The following is a 21,647-nucleotide window of genomic DNA, read 5'->3' as shown; positions in this document are numbered from 1 at the left end:
GTGCCTTACTCCTCGTACCTGCTTTCAGCCACCTCTTACCTCAACCATACAGCGAGCAGCAGATTATCCACTCCACCATCATTGCCCTTCACTTGTGTGTGCTCTACATTAACGCTGCCATCATCATATGATGGTCTCCAGGAGATTATAGCAGTCACAGTGATCATCATCAGTATGATCATTATGGATATCATCTGGCTGCTGTGTCTCCAACTCCAGCTTTATGATTTTCATCATCGTCGTCATTACCACCAACAGATATGTATCATTCTGGTTTTTTGTCTCTCTATTTTGTTCTTTGCATTTTTTTTCCAATGCATATAGTGCATATAGTCTCTGTTTTTCATTTCCTCTGGTTAAATGCTGCGTTTGCCATGTCGCAGGTTTGAGCGTGAGAGAGAACATTACGCTCACCGACCCTGAAACCAACGGCTCCACCAACAGCAGTTCTGTCGCTGTCGCCATCCTCGTGCCTTTCTTTGCTCTCATCTTTGCAGGCCTCGGTTTCTATCTCTACAAGCAGCGGTACGTAGTGAACCCTGGTTTCTGCCACACTAGCTGCCGTAGTGGACATCTCTTTGGTTCCCACATGTGAAAGAATGCAGAGTCTGTGTTCCCAGGTTGAGCTTTAGTAATTTACTACACGCTTGATGTCAAAGTTATAGATTCCCAGATATTTCTAGATGTCTTCACATTTGCAGCCAGTAGTGGATGGTACACAGCGGCCCACTTCCATAGTCTGCTTTATCGCAGTAAAGTTCCTCACTGGATACAGTAACTTACTTGTGAGAGACTTCAAAGCCTGATGCAATATTAGTCAACGTATTACCATCTAAACCGTATTACACAGCAGCATGCTTTAGGTTTTTTAATGAGAACGGCTTTGATACAAAGCGTAATTTGCTATATGTTCACACGTGTAAGTAATGCACAGGGTGTGTATTGTGTGCAGATGGAAGGATTTCCCCTTAATTTAAATGGAATAGCTCTCAGAGCATAGCATGCACATTTTGCACTCATGCAAATTTTGCACTCATTATGTTACCTACCAGAGAAACGGCACAGGGCACCTCTGACTGCTCTTTTCAACAGTAATTACAATTCAGTCTCATTTACCAGCTACAGCAGTCCGGACCAAGATAAAGTGTTTATATGATTGGAAGGATGGTAGATAATTGGCTTACTATCTCTAACTAATATGCACCCTTCCATCCTTTTTTTTTCCTTTTTTCTCCCCAGGAAAACAGATAAAGCGCAGTACACAGGATGCTCTGTCCACGAGAACAACAATGGACAGGCCACTTTTGAGAATCCCATGTATAACACGAACACGAAAGCTGCTGAGGGGAAAGTTGTCCGCTTTGACCCCAATCTCAACACCATCTGCACCATGGTTTGATGTCTATTGAGTATCAGAAAAAGGACCGGAGAAAACAACCTCTCCGGGTTTGCTTCACGTGACTATATATAGACATATTTATATATTTCCCAGTTTCTAAAGTCACCGAATTGCTCAGAAACATAAAGCACACTTTCAGCAACACTTTAAGGTGGTTGCGATCGATCGTATACACAAAGTAAAAGATGAAAGAGTGAGGACGGGTAGGTACCGCACCTATTCAGATTTTCCCCTAGTCTGGTGAAGAGAAGTGGTTTTTTTGCACTCTGTGAGTGTTGGCTTTATAAATAAAAGAGCCTGCGGCATATAGATAAAATAGAGTATTTTATACTCTGTAGTATAAATATAGAGGGGTTATTTCGCAATGCCAAATGAAAAATTTAATGTTTTCTGTTACAACAAAAAAGAAAAAGAAAAAACTAAACAAAAAAACAAAACAGCCCCGATCTACGCTGTTTTGTTTGCTTTCGTCTTAGTCTTACATCATCCTGATGAGAATTATTTTTCTGTCATGGAGGTGAGGAGCCTCTCAACTGTGAGCTGATCAATCTAATCTGTTTTCTGTTTTCCAAGCAGCGGGGTGTGTAAGCGCAGATGAAGTGGTAGAAGAGAAACGGCCTCCCTTTGAATAGCGTCGATGCTGAAGTCTGTTCAAAGTTATATGGTCAATTATACCTCTTAATTGGGTGGTACCTCCTACTGAGGAAATGTATGGCCAGGGATTTAATTACTGAGGTGCAGCACACTTTTCCGAGTGCCACTGGCGAGGCTTAGGCTTCTGACAACAACAGAGTGCATTTTCTTCACCAGAGATATATTTAGCATTAGTATTTATTGATGTTTGCAATGAATTTGATTTTGAAATGTTCGCACAGTTTGACAAGGCCAACTGTTCTGTACTTGTCAGTGAATTGGTGATGTGGGGACTTATTAAACTGGTAGCTAGGTTTTCCACTGATGGTTTTTGCCTCTCAGAATAACTTTGTGCCCCAAATGAGCCAAATCTGGAGTGAAGTAACCCCCGGCCTTGAGCCTGTATATATCAAGAATTTCAAAGTAGGAGTTGCTTGCCTAATTAGTTCAGGTTTTCTTAAAAAAACAAGGTCAAGAATAACTACACTGCACAGAACATACAACTGGCCAGGTTTCCCAGAAGTTCATTTAAGCCTGGAAGTCAGTAAATTGCGCAATGATATGTGAGTGGGCAGACTGAGCCTTTTATTATGTTAATCAATATTTTGACAGCCTTATGTTAGAGTAACTCTTAAAAACAAAATAAGCGCAACTACCCCATCATCTCTAATTTTCAGAGCGGTGTGTGTTCTACAATTCTTTTGGGAAACCGTGCCTTAGTCAGTATATTCTTTATTCATACTCCTACTCTAAGACACTTGATGAATACACGGCCTTGGCCTGTTTTATTAACGCTGAAACAATTTTCTTTTGAAACCATCAGCTTCTGCCAACAAATGTACAGTATACACAAGAATTTGCACACTTAAACATGAATCACCATTCATTTTAAACTCCCATCCAAGACCAGTTATGTTTTAAATATTTCAAAAAAAAAAAGTATAGAATTTGACACTGTCATCACATTTCTACATCATTGCAGTGCCTTGAATACTGTATGGGCATGTGTTTTTTAAGAAAGACATTACATATATTGTATTAGTAAAACTGCACACTGGTGTAATTTATCTGCACAGTTTGCAATGATTTAGCAGAGTGATGTCAGAGGGTTTATCTGTGACGAGGCATCAAAAAGCAGCTCATAGTTTCATAACTGTGCATGTTGGCAAAAAGTGATCCAGTATAGCAATTGCTGCTATAGTACTTTGTACCACTACGTTGACTCCTGTCATTGCTATTCCATTTTGTACATTTATACAGTTTTGATACTTGATGGCATTCTTTGGCAAGATGTCTTGTGTTATCGATATGTACTATATTTTGCAAGTTTCACATTTCTTATGGATGAAAAAAAAAAGAAATGCATCTGGTCAAAACAGTATACAGTCAGTCTTACACCCAGAGACTCCGGAGTAGAGTAGAATGCTTTTAAATGTACCACCCAGTTGTTATCCCGTTCAAAAATCTGTGAATAAGAACATGTACATATAACAAACCTTTTGTAAAGAGATATATTTTTTATGCAATTAAAGCATTTGTAAGTTATTGAATATGTTGTGTAAAATTTCACATGTAAATGTCATGTAAGATCAAAAAAATTTGTATTTTTTCTTTATCAGCAATGTATAAATCGTTAATTTATATATAAAATATAAAATAATGAACATGTGTTGATGATTCTTATTTCTAATTTGCTTGGTTCTGTTAAAAAACTGCAGTTTATTTGCTTTGTAAAGAAAGTTTTAATAAGCACACTTCCTGATTCAATAGGAAGTAAGGAGGTATGTAGCAGCCAGGTGTTGCTAATTAAATACACTTGATGAATTGGTTGGGAAGTGTGAGCACCTCTATAAAAGCGCAAACTTTGGTAATTTGTTGGACTGGAGCATTCAGGTTTGTGTATTAAAATAATGCCAGGAGTGGATTTCATCTTTCATCAGACCATGCAATGCTTAGAAAAACTGCAAAAAACCCATATCTCAAACCCCACCTGCTTCAGTTACTGTGTTAAATGTCAAAGTTCATGACAGTAGAATTGGAAATAAACTGAAGTATGGCTTGTGTTGAAGTTTGTTTAGGAGACAGCCTCTTCTCTCTTAACATGACATGGCATGACAGCTTAGATTTGTGAGGTTGCCTCTGAACGAACAGGACTCCTAGAATAATGTTTCTTTGACTGATGAGACCACAGCAGAGATGTTTGGCGATAATGCTAAGTACCATTGATGAAAACCAAACACCATATCATCAAGACGTTGTCTCATACTAAGGCTTGTTGTCTTGGGCTTGTTTTGCAGCCACAGGACATGAGCAGCTTGCAGTCATTGAGTCAGCCATGAACTCCTCTGTATATCAAAGTATTGTACAGTCCAATGTGAAGCTTGGTGAAATGAGGTCATACAACAGAACAATGATCTCAAGCACAACAACAAATCTCCAAGAGAAAAAGAAAAGAATGAAAGTGTTTCAGTGCCTCAGTCAAAGTTCAGACCTCAGCCCAGTTGAAATACTGTGAGAGAAACTGAGAACGGAGGCAGCATTATAAAGAAACTTCGGACAAAATTCCTTCACAGTGATGTGGGCGACTGATAAAGTCATACAAAAAACAGTTAGGTGGTTCTACGTGCTGTTGAATCATTGGGTGTACTTAGTTTGAGGACTGCATAGAGTAGATAAATTGGGGGTGTTGAACTCCAGGCCTTGAGGGCCGCTGTCCTGCAGGTTTTAGATCTCACCCTGGGTCAACACACATGAATCACATGATTAGTTCATTACCAGGCCTCTGGAGAACTTCAAGATATGTTGAGGAGGTCATTTAGCCATTTAAATCAGCTGTGTTGGATCAAGGACACATCTAAAACCTGCAGGACACTGGCCTCGAGGCCTGGAGTTTGACACCTGTGCTCTAGAGCTTTGAAGTCTGCCATGTGTCAATGTGATTATTAATAAATGCAGTCTTACACTTTCAAACAGTGCTTAAAATAAAAAATTTTAAAAAACCTGCTGGATTTTAAAGGTCTCTTTGTCTCCAATTATCTGAATCTTTTTTGTGTGTTTCTTGCTTCTTACAAATTTCCTCTGGAATGGGCACAAAAATGAAAATGCATTTCAGTGTACTTGGGTTTGCATACAAAATGTATAACAGGTGTTCCTTGTTTTTGTTTTTGTTTTGTTTTTTTCACAATTCTTTGGATTTTGGATGATTTGGATGATTGACCATTTATACACAATAGAGAGAGCGCAAGTTCTACAAAATGCAAATGAAAATTGAGGCATTTGAGAGAAACAAACCCCGTTCCCCCACAAAGAACTCGATTTACCATGCATGAAAAAGTGTGTGCATTTGTCAACAGGACTACATTTCTAGAAAACAGCGGAAAATAGTATCTGTGAAGTCTTTTAAGGAAGACAAATTAAACAAATTACAATAACAAAACAAACTATACGAAGGAGAAATTCATTAGTGTCCTACTGATACTGATACTACTGGGAAGAGAGGAGATAACTGTGGTATCACAGTAGAGGTGATCAGCAAGGGAGCGAGGCAGAGATCACAGAATACTCGATAAGGAATGTATGAAGAAGCCTCACAACAATCAACCCACAAGCACATGAGTGACATGAATTGGTTTGATTTCATCCCGAGGTTAAGCATGCACTTTAATAGTTAAGCCTGGGATTTGTTTATGGATTAGAAATATTTGCCAGAAGGATTTTACATTGAAGTTCCACTGAAGCATCATCAAGCAGGCTTTGCCATAGGGGTGATGATGTAAAGTAAGCCGTGCATAGTCGAGGATGTCAGAAAGACTCATGGTGTTTGCTAGGTGTGCGTGTGAAGACCTTTTAAACACTGACGCGACTCTTCTGTTTGTTCTTAGAACAGCATTCGCAGTGTCAGCTTTCTGCTGCAGTTTGTACCACGCCATGCTTCCAAATGCCCAATTAAGATCTGAAGACTTTGCAAGCTAGTGCAGCAAGCTGATTTCTCTGTCCTGATTATGATATGAGGCATTGGTAGTCTTGTGGCGTGGGCCTGTGACTGGTAAAGAAAATCAGTTTGCAGAGGTGCATGCCCGGGTACAATGATGGGATGTTCCTGCCTGCCTTTGATGTTCAGATACCCTGCGGTGCTCCTCCACTTTCATCAAGGGCTCACCAACATTCCCAGCCAGCTATATTGACACTTTACGTCATAGATGGAAATTTTTATACATCACTCCAGATTTCCCAACAGGAACTCGTCTGATATGAGTGCGCACTGTTGAGGGAATCGCTTCTTTGCCTGCATCGGATAACAAATTACATTTACAGAGTGAAGCAGAAGCCAGGAAAGTTGCTGGTTTACTGATATGTGAAACTTTTGGCTTTAATGGCCTGAACCGTGAGGTGACTAACCATCCCCTTTCTTGGTATACATTTCTTTTTTTAAAGAAGTAAATGAACCATTTTAAACCAAGTTAGATAATGTCCTCAGGTGTGTGGACTGCTTGTGATACAAATGGGAAGCTGCTGACAGTAAAATATTAGTGAGAGATGCACTCAAACGCAGATAAAGCTAATGAAAATTTTATTTCTTAGCTTCTATAGGCTTTTTTTTCCTGTCATTTGTAAGGTTTTTCTATTTTTCCCCACCATGTCTTCCACCAAGAATCAAACCTGAAACACTTCTTTATTTGGAAGATATTTAAGGGACACAAATTCCTAATGAATCATGGCTTTAGTAGAAGTATTTTCGCCAGTCATAACAATAAAATTCATGTAAAGGTTATGTCTTGGAAAATGGACTGGGATTTAATATTCTGAACCGTTTCCGAGAGCAGGGGCTGGAAGAGTTATATAGTTTAATGTACTCTTAATCTTAAAGTGGATGAATAATGTAAATTCCTCTATAACCTTTTCGGCTAAATAAATGTTTAACCCACAGTTAAATCACAGGGCTGCAGGGAAATAGCTTGCGGCAGACTGAGGTAGTATATGACGGTTGATATAACTGGGGCCAACAAGCATGATCATAACAATGAAAAAGTGCAACTGGGGGAGGGTGTGTGTGTGTGTGTGTGTGTGTGTGTGTGTGTGTGTGTGTGTGTGTGTGTGTGTGTGTGTGTGTGTGTCGGGGGTAGTTAGTAGTGCAGGATTATTGTAGATCCAGAGCACTTTGGGGATTTTGAAGATTCTTACAAAATGATTAGTTATCTGGCAGCTCTCCTCTTAAATAACGACAAAGACATTTACTGTAACATTATTTTCTTCCTCAGTGCTTTAGGTTACAGGTATATCATGGCCTATGTATATTTTATAGAATACTGCTCACGTGAAGATGAATATGTCGTACTGGACTTCCCAGTACTTTAGGTACTCTACTTAAAGAAAAGAAAGAAAATGCAATGGTCTAACTGACTGGGAAATATAGTTTTTTGTTTTCTTTCCCAGATTTATCGTTGTCACTGTGAGGATCCCAAACGGCTCATAGAAACTAACTGTAAATTGCCATAACCACCACTACAAAGAATACTTATTTTTTAATAAGTATTCTTTGACCTTAGAACCAGTGTTGGTCAAGTTACTTGAAAAAAGTAATCAGTAATTAATTACTGATTACTTCCCCCCAAAAGTAATCCCATTACTTTACTGATTACTTATTTTCAAAAGTAATTAATTACTTAGTTACTTAGTTACTTTTTAAAAACATGATTTACAACCTGAATAGGTGATAAAGCGATAGATCTTTCAGCCCAATTCTACTTTTTCTACATAATCCATCATACAAAATGTAATCAAATGGAAAAGTCTCTTTTTAAAACTTGTTTTGTTAGTTTTAATCTTTTAACTTTATGCATGAAGCAAAAATTTTTTTTGTGTTTACACTCACTCCTTCAGAAGCAAGTAAAACACAGCAGAAAATAAATAAAAGTCAAAGACTAGCGGTCCTTTTGCTCTATTTTCACCTGTAAAGCAGGAGTAGAGTAGGCGGAGGTTTATCCTGGTGCAGGTGTGCCGCAGCGGTCAGTGGAAGGATACCGCAGTTTCTCTGTGAGTTTGTCATTACATGGTAGCTACTCGGTGCTTGCTTGGAAGTTTAGGGGGGTTTTTTCGCTGTAAAAAGAAGTTTTCTTCCCACGCACAGCGGACACTAATGTTTTTGTCACTTTTTACGGAATCAAACTCAAAATAAGGTCAGTACTTCCACGCTTTAAACGCTGCACGCTCATACTCTCTCCCGCACTCGATATATTATCCATTGTTGATCTGCACACAGCTGTTGTCACGAACATCACACTCGCTTATGTCACTGTCATGAGACATTCTTGCAAGAAAATCACGGTTTTAGTAACGCAGTAACGCAGCGTTCCTACGGGAAAGTAACGGTAATCTAATTACCGTTTTTGCAATAGTAATCCCTTACTTTACTCGTTACTTGAAAAAAGTAATCGGATTACAGTAACGCGTTACAAGTAACGCGTTACTGTAACGTTACAAGTAACGCGTTACTGCCCATCTCTGCTTAGAACTGAAGAAGCTTCTCGGATGAGAGGTGAAACGTCTTCAAGCAACTTAAAGAAGTCCAGACGCTTTTCTTTGCAAGCTCCTTTGACTACGGTGACCTGGATGACTGAGAACCTTCACAGACTTATTTTTTAATATTTTTCCAAGCATTAAATGTTTTCTTTTAACTTGTAGACAAAGCCAGGATAACAGTTTCTGTGTTTAACATCTTTGTCTATAGCTAAGCAAAGCAAATAGGCTTCCTCTTATTTAGCAGATGGACATGAGAGTGGTATCAACTTCTGTCTTCTAATTAGGCAGCTGTCACAGTCGTGGGTTTTGGCCTGGTGTTCTTAGCTTTGTTCTTGGTTCAGTTAGTCATGTTCTTTAGGTTATTTGGGTTGATCTTGTTCTAAGTTACCTTATCTATGTTGTTATCAGATTTAGTTCAGCTGTGTGTTCATCGGGTGTTTCCACCCTGCCCTCATCTCCTCCTTAAATTTAAACCCTCTGCCTCTTTGCATTCTCTGTTGTGTCATACTGAGTGCTTGCCTTCTTGGATGTGTCCCGCCTACATTTGGATTTTTGGACTTTGCTTGGCTGTTTGACTCTTCTACTTCTACACCCCAAATAAAGAATGATTTCCTGCTTTGATTTCTGTAATTTAAGTCTACACTTTCCACTACAACATGTTTCCCAAATAGCAAACCAATCATTTTAGAAGATTAACTTTTGAAGATCTTTGTGCCTTTTTTTTTTAAAATACTGACTGAAAATACAAGGGAGAAAAAAATGTGTAATTTAACAAATTTTAGTGACATTAAACCCTAAAATACACCATGTGTTTGTCACGTCAGCCCTCATGCTGGCAACACAGTAAAGTCAGGCAAATAACAGGTTGTGTTCACTGAATTTCAACATCTGTTGTTTTCTTCTGCAACAGAGGCATACTGACCAGTCACATGATTGTTGGATTCAAACTGATAATACACATTAAATCATCAAACTTCTGAGCCTGACGCTCTAAGGTAGATGCCTTAACAATGTGCTTCAAACAGCGGTCTCAGACACAGGCTGTGAGATATGATATTAAAAAAACGTATCATTGCCACCTGCTCGTAGCTCTTTATCCGCACTTACCTCGACATGCAGATCAGAGGATACCTCGAAGGGGAATTACAAAGCCTTACATATGACCTTGATATAGCATACGCATGCTGTGAACGCTGTAGCTTTTCGTGGCACATGACAACTTTGATCTAATTGCTCACAGGGTGCCCGACTTAATAGCTCCCCTGTTTCCACCAATTAATTGTGTAAATTTTATAATTTAGCTCCTAATGCCTTGTGACGCGCTCCTGAAGGGAGCTGACTCAGTGTGATGTAGAAAAAAAAGAAGAAAAAAACGCCTGCACACATATATTGTATATTTTCCACATTCTTTGAAAAAGATGCTTTTGACCAGCCAATCACATCTGCCACACGCTGCATTCTTCGTCGCAGCAAAATCACTTCTCCCACAAGGCGAATCCTCAAGACATCAAACCGAAGCTGGTAATGTACTCCTCTGTTTGGAGGATGAGCCTTACAAAGGACATTTGCTTTTTTAAAAACACACGGTGCATTATTGTAATTTCATCAGCTCACAAAGCCTCATAGCAGTCATCCAAACCCAAAAAACAAAACCCTCCTACGCTTTCCAAAACCCCCTCCAGGAAGATCCAGAGAAAAGAAACAGAGGAGCCTGTTTTGATCTCTCTGTTTTGTCACTGAGTTGTTGGACGTCTTAATTGAAAGAACATATGTAATATTTTATTCAGAGTTTCAGAACAACTGCGCTGCGTTTCTTCTCTGTTTTTTTTATTTTCTCAAATTTATCTCTTAGATTTTGCTAATACTGTAACAAACACGTCTCGCTGATTTTCTTGCTTTTCTTTGAATGAACAGTACGCATGACGCACCAAGAAACACGGACTTTATTGTGAGGCAAATCTGTACATTAGGAAGACACAGAACATCACAGCAAGTGCATTTATTCCATATTCTTGCCTGACAGAGCCAGTGATTCACTTTTCCTTTGTGTGGCATGGCTGTCTTATGAATGGAAAGAATATCAGATAATGCGCTCCACAGACTTCACCAGCATAAAACAACCTGACATCCGAGGACACACTTTAAAAAAACATGACGGTTCGGGACACTGATTCGAATATTTATACTGCAACATTTTGAGAAACACATGAAGGGGAAATGCTGCAGTTAATGTATGAGCCATGAATTAATACGTGACATTTCATCCTGTCGATGAAGTGCTCGGGCATGATATACAACCTCTCAGTAAAGAACTGTCGTGCAAATCATAGGGCGCTGACATTTTGGATATGTTATCATGCAAGCTCTGCAGGAAGTACAAGTCGTGTACGTCAAGTGCGTCACGTGATGCTATCTGAGCATATGATTGAGTACTTTTTTTCTCCCTGTGAGGAATAATTACATGGTCTCGTGTTGATGTGCCACAGCCTGCAGCAACTAGTGAAAAGGAGCGGCTGAAGTTGTCCATTAAAGTCACACGGAGAAGCGCCTGTTGCAAAGATTTGAGTCAGATCTAAACGCAGGTTTATTTATTTTTGTGTTTAGTGGGTTTGTCTTTCCTTTCTTAAGCACTATTCAGCATTTGGTTACTAACCGTGAGCTTAAATATGTCACAGTGGGAGGAAAGGCACCAGAGGTGGTGTGTGAATAGTTATTAAGGGGCAATTTTGGTGTCAAGGATCACTGGATGAGGTGTGTTTTTTGTACACCCTCCTGTTCAGAGTAAAAGCAGAAAAACAAAAAGGCAGAGCTCCATTCTGGGATTCAGGGAACCGCCTCAGCTCACCATCTTTATCCATCCGATCTGATTTATCAGTAGATAAATCCAAATAGCTCGCTTGTTTGAACACACATTTAATACATTCATTCTAGATGTTTACTCTACATAATGGCTGTGTATTTTGCTGCTTGTAGGCAGCATAATGCATAAAGTGAAGAGTGTGAAAGCAGTTACAGTCTCTTCATAGACAGTTTGATGGATGACCCGAACTGTCCCCGCAGTCTGCTGCCGCTTCTGTTTGGCTCGTCACTAAATTTCGCCGAACCGTCTTCTCGGACCAGAGCAGCATGGTAAGGAGGTGTGTGCGTCATCTCCTCCCAGTCTTATTCAAATCTGACTTATAGCAGGCCTGTAAATGCACAAGAACGTGAGCTTCCTGCTCCGCATGTAATTAAATCACCAAATTATCAAAGCTCAAAGCTTGTTTATAGGAAAGATTTGGTTGGCTATGACTCTAGCTGGTCCCGTTTTTGTCCTCTCCAGATTCCAAAGAATGTGCCATCTGGCCACAATTTTCAACTGTGAGGTTATTTCTGAACTTTGTGCCATTTTTCTGGGTTTTGCACCATTTGGAGACAAATAACAAGATGACTTGCTTTCCCCTGCTGATTTTTACAACCTCGTTTCCAAAATGTTGGGACACTATGTAAATGAATATAAACACGCTCAATTTGTTTGATGACAGTAGCATGTTTCAGAAAGTTGGGAGCATGTTTCCTATTTTGTTTCATTAGCTCTTTTTTTTTCTTTTTGGAACTGCCTTCTTTAAGTAGACTAATGAGACCAGCTCCTGTAGGAAAATACTTTAGTCCCATTCTTAGATAGTAAAGGATTTCAGCTGCTCAGAAACTCGGGCTCCTCTGTATTTATTTTATAACCCTATGATGTTTTCAGTGGGTGACAGGTCTGGACTATATGCTGGCCAGTTTAGCACTAGGACTCCTTTACTGCATAGCACTGATGCTTGCTGTTGCTCCAAAACATTTAGTGTTATTGCGTATATGCAAGTTACCCATCCCTGTGCTTTGCCTTTTGACCCATACAGTGATCAAAGCTCCGTGGTCCTTTCCCTCTTTACCCTAGAGCAGGGGTGTCGAACTCCACCCCTCGAGGGCCGGTGTCCTGCAGGTTTTAGATCTCACCCTGGGTCAACACACCTGAATCAAATGATTAGTTCATTACCGGGCTTCTGGAGATCTTCAAGACATGTTGAGGAGATAATTTAGCCATTTAAATCAGCTGTGTTGGCTCAAGGACACATCTAAAACCTGCAGGACACCGGCCTCGAGGCCTGGAGTTCAACACCTGTGCCCTGGAGGATATTTCTTCTATGATTTCCAAAGTAACAGTTTTCTTAGATGTGAATAATCTTAAAGTATTTTATTTTTGTGCACAGCTTTAAAGTGTATTTGTAGAAAATCTGGTCAGTGGTTCTCAGAAGAGTTTGTGAGCGTTTTAAACATCTGTTTTTAATGCCTAGCTGCCCGAGGGCCCAGGGATCATATAGTAATGGTTCTGAGTGCTGTCCCTTATATACAGACTTTCTTAAATATAAAATAATTAATAAATAAATCAAATCTCTCCCAGTCCCTACTTGCCACAGTGGCAAGTAGGGACTGGGAGAGATTTGATGTGCCCCAGGGCAGCTGTGTCTACAATGTAGCTTGCCATCACCAGTGTGTGAATGTGTGTGTGAATGGGTGAATGTTGTGTAAAGTGCTTTGGGGTCCTTGGGGACTAAGTAAAGAGCTATACAAATACAGGCCATTTACTATTTTTAAACATAAAATGAACATATACTGGGTTTTTTAGTTTTTAGTTTTGTTTGTTTTTAAATTTCATTTACATTTAACATGTTTTTAGTTTATGATAGGGATTTAATGATATGCAAATCATTACATTTGCATGTAATAGTATTCCAACATTTTTGGAAACAGGGGGATTAAACAGTATAAAGTGCCATGCAAAGTTTAAAAACAAAGAGCAAGACCTTTAATTAAGTGAAACATCATCAACTTTACATATTCAAAGATTTTATGGTTTTATGGTTGTGCCCTCGTACAACAACTAATAGGAGGTGCCTTGTAGGCTATTACAATATGAATATGTTAACATGTCGATTAATTCTCAGTATTACCTTGAGGGTATCATATTGTATGAAGAGTTTAACAAAAAAAGAAGAAGTAGTAACTAACTGAAATCTAAAAGGCTCTTCAGGATTTTCCACTCAGACTCTACAGAGGCCTTTTGTTCCCATCGCTGGCATAGACATACTATAGCTGTTTGCACAAATGAGGGTGCAGGAAGGAGAGATGATTCGAAGGTACATAATGTTATTTCTTGATGTACAAAAGCTTGAATAACAAAAGTAGTCCAGACACCAAGGAAGTGACACAGCAGAGTGTGTCCTGAATGAATGTGGCAACAAGGACCGGTCAGCCCGGAGGAGTATACGACAGTGCTGCTAGCTGTCAGCCCCTCATCTGTCCGCCTCTTCTTTATTCTGCCCGTCCATGCGCTAGTCTATTCAACATGTCTGTGTGACTGCTCGCCAGGTTACCATGGAGTTTCAGTGTTTATCACAAGTCTGAAAAGAGGGATTTTGGTGACCAAAGCGTCCTTTATCCAGTGCCACCAAGAGCTGAGCATTTTCCATTTTTCCATTTTGGTTTTGACACACTGATTCAAAAACCCCTGTGAATATTTAAGGACCTCGGAGAAAGAAAAATCTGATGTTTTGTGGCTTCTTGACTTGAGCTGGCACTATCAGGGCTCGATTAAAACACTCAGCTCTGATGTGTCATAAAAAATCTTTTAATGCTGACAATGAGATGCGTAATTTTTACAGAATCTTTGCGTAAGTACAACATTTTTACCTTTGGATTTTCAGCAACATCACATATCTGCATTACTTTTATCAGCCAAAATGTAAAACGTTAAAAAATTACAGTTTTAGAGAAAGGAAGTCAAACAGAGTTTTTTCATCCAAATCAAAGCTTCAAAACCCTTTAAAGTCTTTTCAGTAGTTATTGAAATACACGGTTAAAGCCACTAACACTTTTCTTTTTATTCAGTGTTTCTCTATAGGATCAAGTGCTTGTGAAGAATACTGTTTAAGATGGGAAACAAGATCTTTTGTGGGTATTTATTAGAAGCTCAATAATCAAAAAGTGGATGGTTTTATGTTGACAGTGTTCTAACAACATTAAAAAAAGTAGCCTATGTTCTCTCTTGTAAAATTTCTAAAACTCTGTTTATAATAGCCTCCATTACTTTTGGGAAAGAGACTGAAAAATAGAGTGTCAGGATCTATAAATTCACTCGCAGCAAGGTTTTTCACATCAGCTTTCCATAAGACAACTTAATGTAATATCCTTTATGGAACTCTCAGATCATTTCTAAGGTATTTAGTAAACAAATAAGAAGCTATACACTCAGGATTTCATGCAGAAAGATTGCTCAGATAAACCATGTTTTCCCCCCAATTAAAGAAACTCTCAAAATACTATATGTAAGATTATTAACCAAGCGAACTGTGTCATTAAACCAGTTGACATTTGACCACTGGGTGGTGGCAGCAGTTGTTCCTCTTGTCAGAGCCATAGCGGCAATGAGATGCCACTGTCAGTTATTGCTCTATGGTTGTCATTGCTCATGTGAAATCCATTTTCTCTGTTTGAATACACTCTGTCAGGGAAGAAAAGATCCAAACTAAAATCTTCTCTGCCCAGTTTTTGACAGGGAGCATCTGACAGCAAATGGCTGCCTGGCCTCTTCACAGCCGAGCGCCATCCATCTGTCCTGGACTGCCTGCTGTCTTTCACAATGGCTTCATTTTCTTCATACTGGTTTGCACTTACTTTACTCCTCTGGACTTGATTATCTGCCCTGCTGAAGGAGACTTTCACAGTCATCCGTTGAGTCATCCGTTCATATAGTAAGAATGTTTTTTTTATGCATATTGCACGTTATAAAATAACTCTGGTTAAACAATAAAAGGAAATCTATTTGTGTCCCATTAGATTTCTGCTCATATAGTCATAAACAGGGCTGCGTCTGCCTCGTATGACTGTGAGAGAGAAACTGTGATTGATGTTTTTCTGTTGCTGTTTTGCATATACGGCAACAATAGCTGTCAATCATCCGGTGATAAACATCAGTAATTTGATCCCTGTTTTGTCACACACTTTCCACAACAAAAATCTCTGCATTATTAGATATGTGTGCTGCAGGAATACGTAAGGACGAGGAGACTTATCCATGATGATGACTGCTCTTAACCCGGAGGGATTTCACAGAGCTCCAACCAATATTTGACCTGGCAGCTTGTACCCAGCCTGTCAGACACTGCCATGGCTTTGAAGGAACTTTCCCTCAATGTTTTCACACCATCATGACACCCCACTCCACTCCGAATCGTCCGAATCGTCCCAAACTCATGCGGCGTCTTAATGCCATTAGAAAGCAGTCGGAATGCCCTCAGCTGGTCGCATGAGAGGCCTTTTAAAGTCTCGAACAACCGACTGGGGTTCTGCTGAGTTAAAAATGAGGACGATTCGCGCACAAAAATGGGAGCGTTTCCACAACTGTCCACGTGCAAATAAGTTTGAAGGTAGACGTAACACGCCCGTGACATCTTTAGCACTCTCGCAAATGTGGTTGTCGGTCAGCAGCGCGGTTATTAACCTGAAACCATTTGGAAATTCAATTTGGTGACACAGCTGTGCGAGAATTGTTGAAACACATGAAAATTACCAGGGAGCTATTTGTGACTGATTAATGCAATAATGACTTTCATTATCAGCAAAGTAACACAATGTGTGACTGAGCTCTGAGCTAAATACAAAAAAGAAAACAGAAAAAAGAAGAAGTTAATTTGGTGCATTCTTTAAAAAGTGAGACTGAGTCAGAGAGGAGTTGGAGAGAAAAGATTGCCAAAGCCAAAAAATCCAACAGAATTCGTTTAGTGTGGGAGAGATGTTTGCATACACTGTGTGGGTTTTTTTTTCATTATTGCCTCCTCCTGCATACCTTTAACCTGTAAGATTAGAGGATACAATTAGACATGACTAGCATCAGAGCCCAGAAATGGTCAAAGTGATGATTCTGATATTGATTTTTTTCTTTCTGAGCGGACTCGCACGCTGCTTTATCAGTCCAGCTCATTTATAATACGCTGCCAGATCTGGGAAACTGCTTCAGAAAGGAGAGGTGATGTGACACTTTACATGATGTGTAAAAGGCCAGTCTCTGATAGTACAGCTGCTGGTCATGAGCACAGCTGCAGCTCCTCTGCTGGCTTGTGATGTTGTGGGTGGATGTTGCTCGGAATCTGGCTGTCACTGTGGGAATGTTGTGCCTGGGTGCGGTTGGTGTTCAGACTTCAGCCGTTGCTGCGCTGCTGCGGAAATGTCCTACTGCTACCATTTGAACGTCCTGTGATACGTGTCTTCCTCAAAGACCAGAGTAGTCGTAAACGTGCACGCACGACTGCTGCGTGGAATCGGTGTTGGACCCATTAAGAGCAACACGTCCCGTCAAGAATTGCAAGAAGCAAAGCACAGGCATGGCTACAGCTGTGTCAGAGCTAGAAGATCAGCGCTAGTCTCTGTGCAGATTTGTGCCTTCGCAGAGATTCTCTCTGTGGTCACAGCCAGTGGCAGTCTACTACATGCAGTAGTACATGGATGTGTTACCTTCTGTTATCTTTATAGAGGTTTTCCTCTTTGACATCACTTTCACTTTGGACTTGCAGTTTATTTGGTTTAGGCAACAAAACTACTTACACACAATGAGTAGTTGGGGAAATGTTTTCACTGGGCTGTAATTGGAAACCCGTAGTTATTTAAGGAGGAGTAGAGCTAATTAGAGAAGGTGACAGTAGAAGCTTTTTCAGAACTTACAAGAAACTTCTAAACTGCATGCACTGCAACTCACCGCACTCTCTAAAAACATTTCAATAAATTCCTTAAGCCAATAATGATTAGCTTAACCCACATGTTTAGAGAACTGGAGTAAAGCAACAGGCCTATATATGCCTGTGCTTGTTTATAGGAAGAAACTATTATGACTTTTTCAAGCAATTTAAGTCACTACAGCTTAAATAGGTGTATTTTGTTAAGTATACTGCATCACTATCTCACTTTGTTATTTAAAAATGTGACTGTACTGGGTTTGTTTATTTCACAGGCTCCTAATGGTGCCAGAGTTAAGTTTCTTAATTGCTGGGATTGTTGCAAAGCAAAAATTCAACACTATGATATTATGGGCTAAAACGACTTTCTTTGTCCTCTGGTGACTAGTCTCATACTTTTTTTTGTCTTAGAAATATAACCAAAAATAATATTTAAATAGTGCAATGTGGAATTATTTTTTTCACCAAAGTGTAGGAAAATTTTCCTTTTCTTAGGGTCAACTGACTTGCGGTGTTTGCTTTAGAGGCCTTAACAGGGGCACCATTAAACTGCCCCACTGAAAAATGGATTGGTATTTTCAGACAAAAGAAAACAAGAGCCCTCTCCAAAGACCACATTTTCGACACCAGAACTGCATAAAACAAATCACCGATGTGTATTCTCTCAAAGTTCGAAAAACAGTGATCGGAGGTATCACCTTCCATTTATATTTATTTGTCTGAGAGGCTGCAGTGAGCAGAATCAGTCATTTTTGTGTCTTTCACAGAGAGCGCTCCTCTCCATAACAAGCTGGCCACTCATACTGCTGACAGACATTAGTAATTAGCAGTTTGAGCTGTTTGCACAGACTTGACTGGCACTTCACAGTGCTGATACACGCTGATGCACAACATATACAAAACTTTGGGAATAACACAGTCGTGTGAAAAAGAAAGTTTTCGCTCTTTGCAGTCTTGTGGAAAACCAAGTGCACCCTTATTGCCTCAAATGGAATTAAGAGGGAAAGGAGCAGCCAGGTGCTGCTATAATCAAATGTACTTGATTAATTTATCATCAGCAAGTGTAACCACCTCTATGCAAGTTTATCAGTTTGCTCTTTAGTGGGAGACTAATGAAGTCATACACACAAGATTACGTTGAGCTATTCCCACTAAAGGTGGATCTGCATGCTACTGAATCATTAGGGTGCACTTAGTTTTTCTAGTTTAGTTTCTATTAAAACTTTCTTTTTCATCTTGTTCACATTAGTTACCACTGGAAATATCGAATTAATATTTCAGTCAGTGGAGTTTTTGCCATTAGTGTCACTTGGTGAGTCCTAACAGATTTGGCACGCAGGTCATTCTAAATGGCTGAGTCGCTCTGAAACTGTTTATGCACATATTTCTGATTGGTTGACTGCTCTTGAGGCGTTTTGGAAGCCAGGACTTGTCTCGTTCTCAGATAAATGGATAAAGGCTCCTGTCTGAAATGGATTTACACACATTTCAATCTGTCTAACCCAATTTAGTCATTTAGAAATGGGGTTTTTAAAGTAAAATCCCAAAGGCAGTAATAGAGGTTTAAGTGAGAGTTCTTTTCACCTTATCCAATTATTTCATCTGATCATTTGTTACAAAGTTGAATCAGCTCTTTTAGCCAACTTATTTAGCGTTAACTTTTTGGCAGCAAGTAGCAGGCAATAAAGGGCATTAGCAAAAACCCTGCATTAGATAGTCTACCAGCCTTTTAATATGTTTATGTTCAAGACAAATTAGGACAGATGAAAGTGACTTCTCGCAGACTATTGCAGTGAATGTAAGTTGGGTATGTCGGCACAACCGCTGACGACACCTAAAAAGTGAAGTTTCTCATTGAATATGTTTTGACAGACTTCCCGAAGATTATTTATACTTCAGTAATGGAGTGCTCATTGTAGGCACAGCTAATGTAAACTCTGACTCTAATAAGGATAAATTCATGTGGAATTGTGCTCTCTGCTCAGTACTGTAATATATTAAATCAACTGTGGATAACAGTCATTTATTCACTTAATTATGTCCATTGAGTTAGTTTGACTGCAGCTGTGCCTTTTGTATTACACTCATTTGCTTAACAAGATAATGTAAGTCATTCTAAAACTCAATGCAATGCTGATTTGGCCCTGATAATAAGTCAAAACGCTGTCAGAATTGTGCATTTCATTGAAATAATATTTCTTACTAGGCACAGCCAGGCTAGCTCATATTATTAAGTGTAGCACAGTGCAGGACGTCTCATAATTTAGAGTAACACATGCATTCCCACTGTGCAGCGTGAGCCGCTGCACAACTCTCCCATCAGCCATACATTCTGCTGAAAGTCTACATTAGCAGCTTCAGAGGGGTTGTAAATTAGAAATGAAGAGGCATCTAGTGGTTCAGACCCTGCGACCCGTGCCGGGGCTCTCTGAGGCAACACAAACCACAATTTCAATTCTCCAAATAAATCCATCTGTGGCCAGACCGGCCGAGAAGTAGTATTTCACCGCTGCGCACGGAAGAAAGAGAGACTCACATGATGGCTACATCTCCCCTTCTCCAGTGACACCAGAACACTCCTCTCTGTGGTCCTCGGCCCCTAAAGCCCCAAAGAGCATCGTAGCAGTCTGACAAAACAGAGCTGTCACAATCTGTCTGCATCGAGACAGAGGACAGACTCAAAGTTATGTCTCGCTTCCTGCCTGCCTTTTCTTCTTTTGTTTTCTATTCTTTCCATGTTTTTAAGGGTTTTTTTTTTTATTTTTCTGTCTTAAAGGATGGATGGATGGATGGATGGATGGGTGGGTGGATGGATGGATGGATGGATGGATGGATGGGTGGATGGATGGATGGATGGGTGGATGGATGGATGGATGTTTAGATTGATAGATTTCTTCTTCCGTTCTGCATATCATGATCTGGATACAGCTCTCTGCTCTGCACACATTCTGATCCACGTGGCTCCCGCCTCATGTGTTGCTTGTGTTTGGACAGCGCTGAGGCAGTCAGATCTGTGTTAAATGTGGCCTCACACTGGGCTCCACACTGATTGGTGTGTCAACACAGGCTGGATTTCAACTGCCTGCTCAAATGTGACTGTGTTTGTTGTGTCGCCCATTCAAATCCGACCGAGATCTGATGAATAGGTGAGAACAAGCTCATCAGATTTGAGCAGGCAGTGTAAACCTAGTCTGTGTTGACTGACACACCAATCAGTGGAGAACAGAGCGAGAGTTTGTGTTTGCTTGGGGGGGGGGGAGTCGCTTTGCCTTCAGACATGATTTATTTTGTTTCTTTTTTATGTTATTCTTTATTTGTCGCTGCACAGGAAGGACAATGCTTTCTTTTATTTTAGTAATAAGGAACAGAAAGATCACATGTAGGTGAAAGAAATGACGGATTTGATCTGAGTTGTTAAAATGAAGAGGCAGCCGGTTTAAGGAAGCTCTCTGGAGGATTTCATGTTGCTGGTTGGGTGGGTGAGGCGGCAGAGTGAGAAGGGTTTTCGGGGCGGGGGAGGAGAGGAGGAGAGTCACATCCAAATCACTGCAATTAGCAGAAGCATGGGAGACTAGTGCCCCCCAGTGTTTGCTTAATGTATAAATAATTTCTGTACATCAGGGGGAGACTATCTGGCTTAAAAAAAAGAAAAAGAAAAAACTTGCATCGAATTCTGTGTATTTTGCTCTTGCTTTGTTTTTTATGTATACTCAACTATAGTCACTTAGAGACACACCTTTAATTATACAGTTATGTTAGGTAATTGTGTTTAAAATCCAAATAAAGCTACAGGGCTGCAAAATTGTTTTTGCTTTCTTTAAGATTTGAATTATGATCATCATGTATGTGATCGCTTCAAATATCACATCAATACAGTAATTTGCTGTAATCAAATCCAATCGAGGTTAAGTAGTGGAAATTATATTTTATTTTACATCTGTTTTGTTGTTGTTGTTTTTCATACATACATGTATATATAAAAATGGATTCATCCTGGATTGCTTTCTGATTAATATATGGTGTTAAATATAAATCTTTGAGAGCCAGTTCTTCATGGGAAAGCATAAAAATGGTATTGACCTACATTACTTTCTGTATTTTCACACAGTATGCCTTTAGCTCTTCTTTCTCAGTGTGACTCAGTACCCATAATCCCTTTGTATAGGCTGGATTGATGTCCTACATCGTCCAGTTCTCTCTTTGTCACTGGATGGTTTGTGTGTGCAGGGTGCTATCAATGAGTAACCAAGGTAAACCAGAAAGACCATACGCCTCGCCGGATCTCACACTGTGTCATTGTCCTGCATTTGCCTTTTTTGTGTGATGCAGGTTGAAATGTTACA

At 39.7% G+C, this 21,647-nt stretch overlaps 1 protein-coding gene across 4 annotated transcripts in view; it reads left to right on the top strand.

The window, feature by feature from the left end:
* Positions 1 to 3,648, top strand: part of LOC102799137 (CUB and sushi domain-containing protein 3-like) — a 238,547-nt gene extending 234,899 nt beyond the window's left edge. For all 4 annotated transcript variants that reach the window (XM_087848045.1, XM_087848043.1, XM_087848044.1 and 1 more), the window contains 2 exons: positions 384 to 525; positions 1,240 to 3,648. In XM_087848045.1, coding sequence (XP_087704171.1) covers positions 384 to 525; positions 1,240 to 1,399 — 302 coding nt within the window. In that variant the 3' untranslated portion in view covers positions 1,400 to 3,648. The remainder of the gene's footprint in view (positions 1 to 383; positions 526 to 1,239) is intronic.
* The last annotated feature ends 17,999 nt before the right edge of the window (positions 3,649 to 21,647 follow it).

Source organism: Neolamprologus brichardi, chromosome 11, assembly GCF_056152115.1.
Source record: "Neolamprologus brichardi isolate AB-2024 chromosome 11, ASM5615211v1, whole genome shotgun sequence".
Taxonomy (NCBI): Eukaryota; Metazoa; Chordata; class Actinopteri; order Cichliformes; family Cichlidae; genus Neolamprologus; species Neolamprologus brichardi.
Note: the sequence above shows the minus strand (reverse complement) of the source record. Positions and strands in the feature narration are given on the sequence as shown.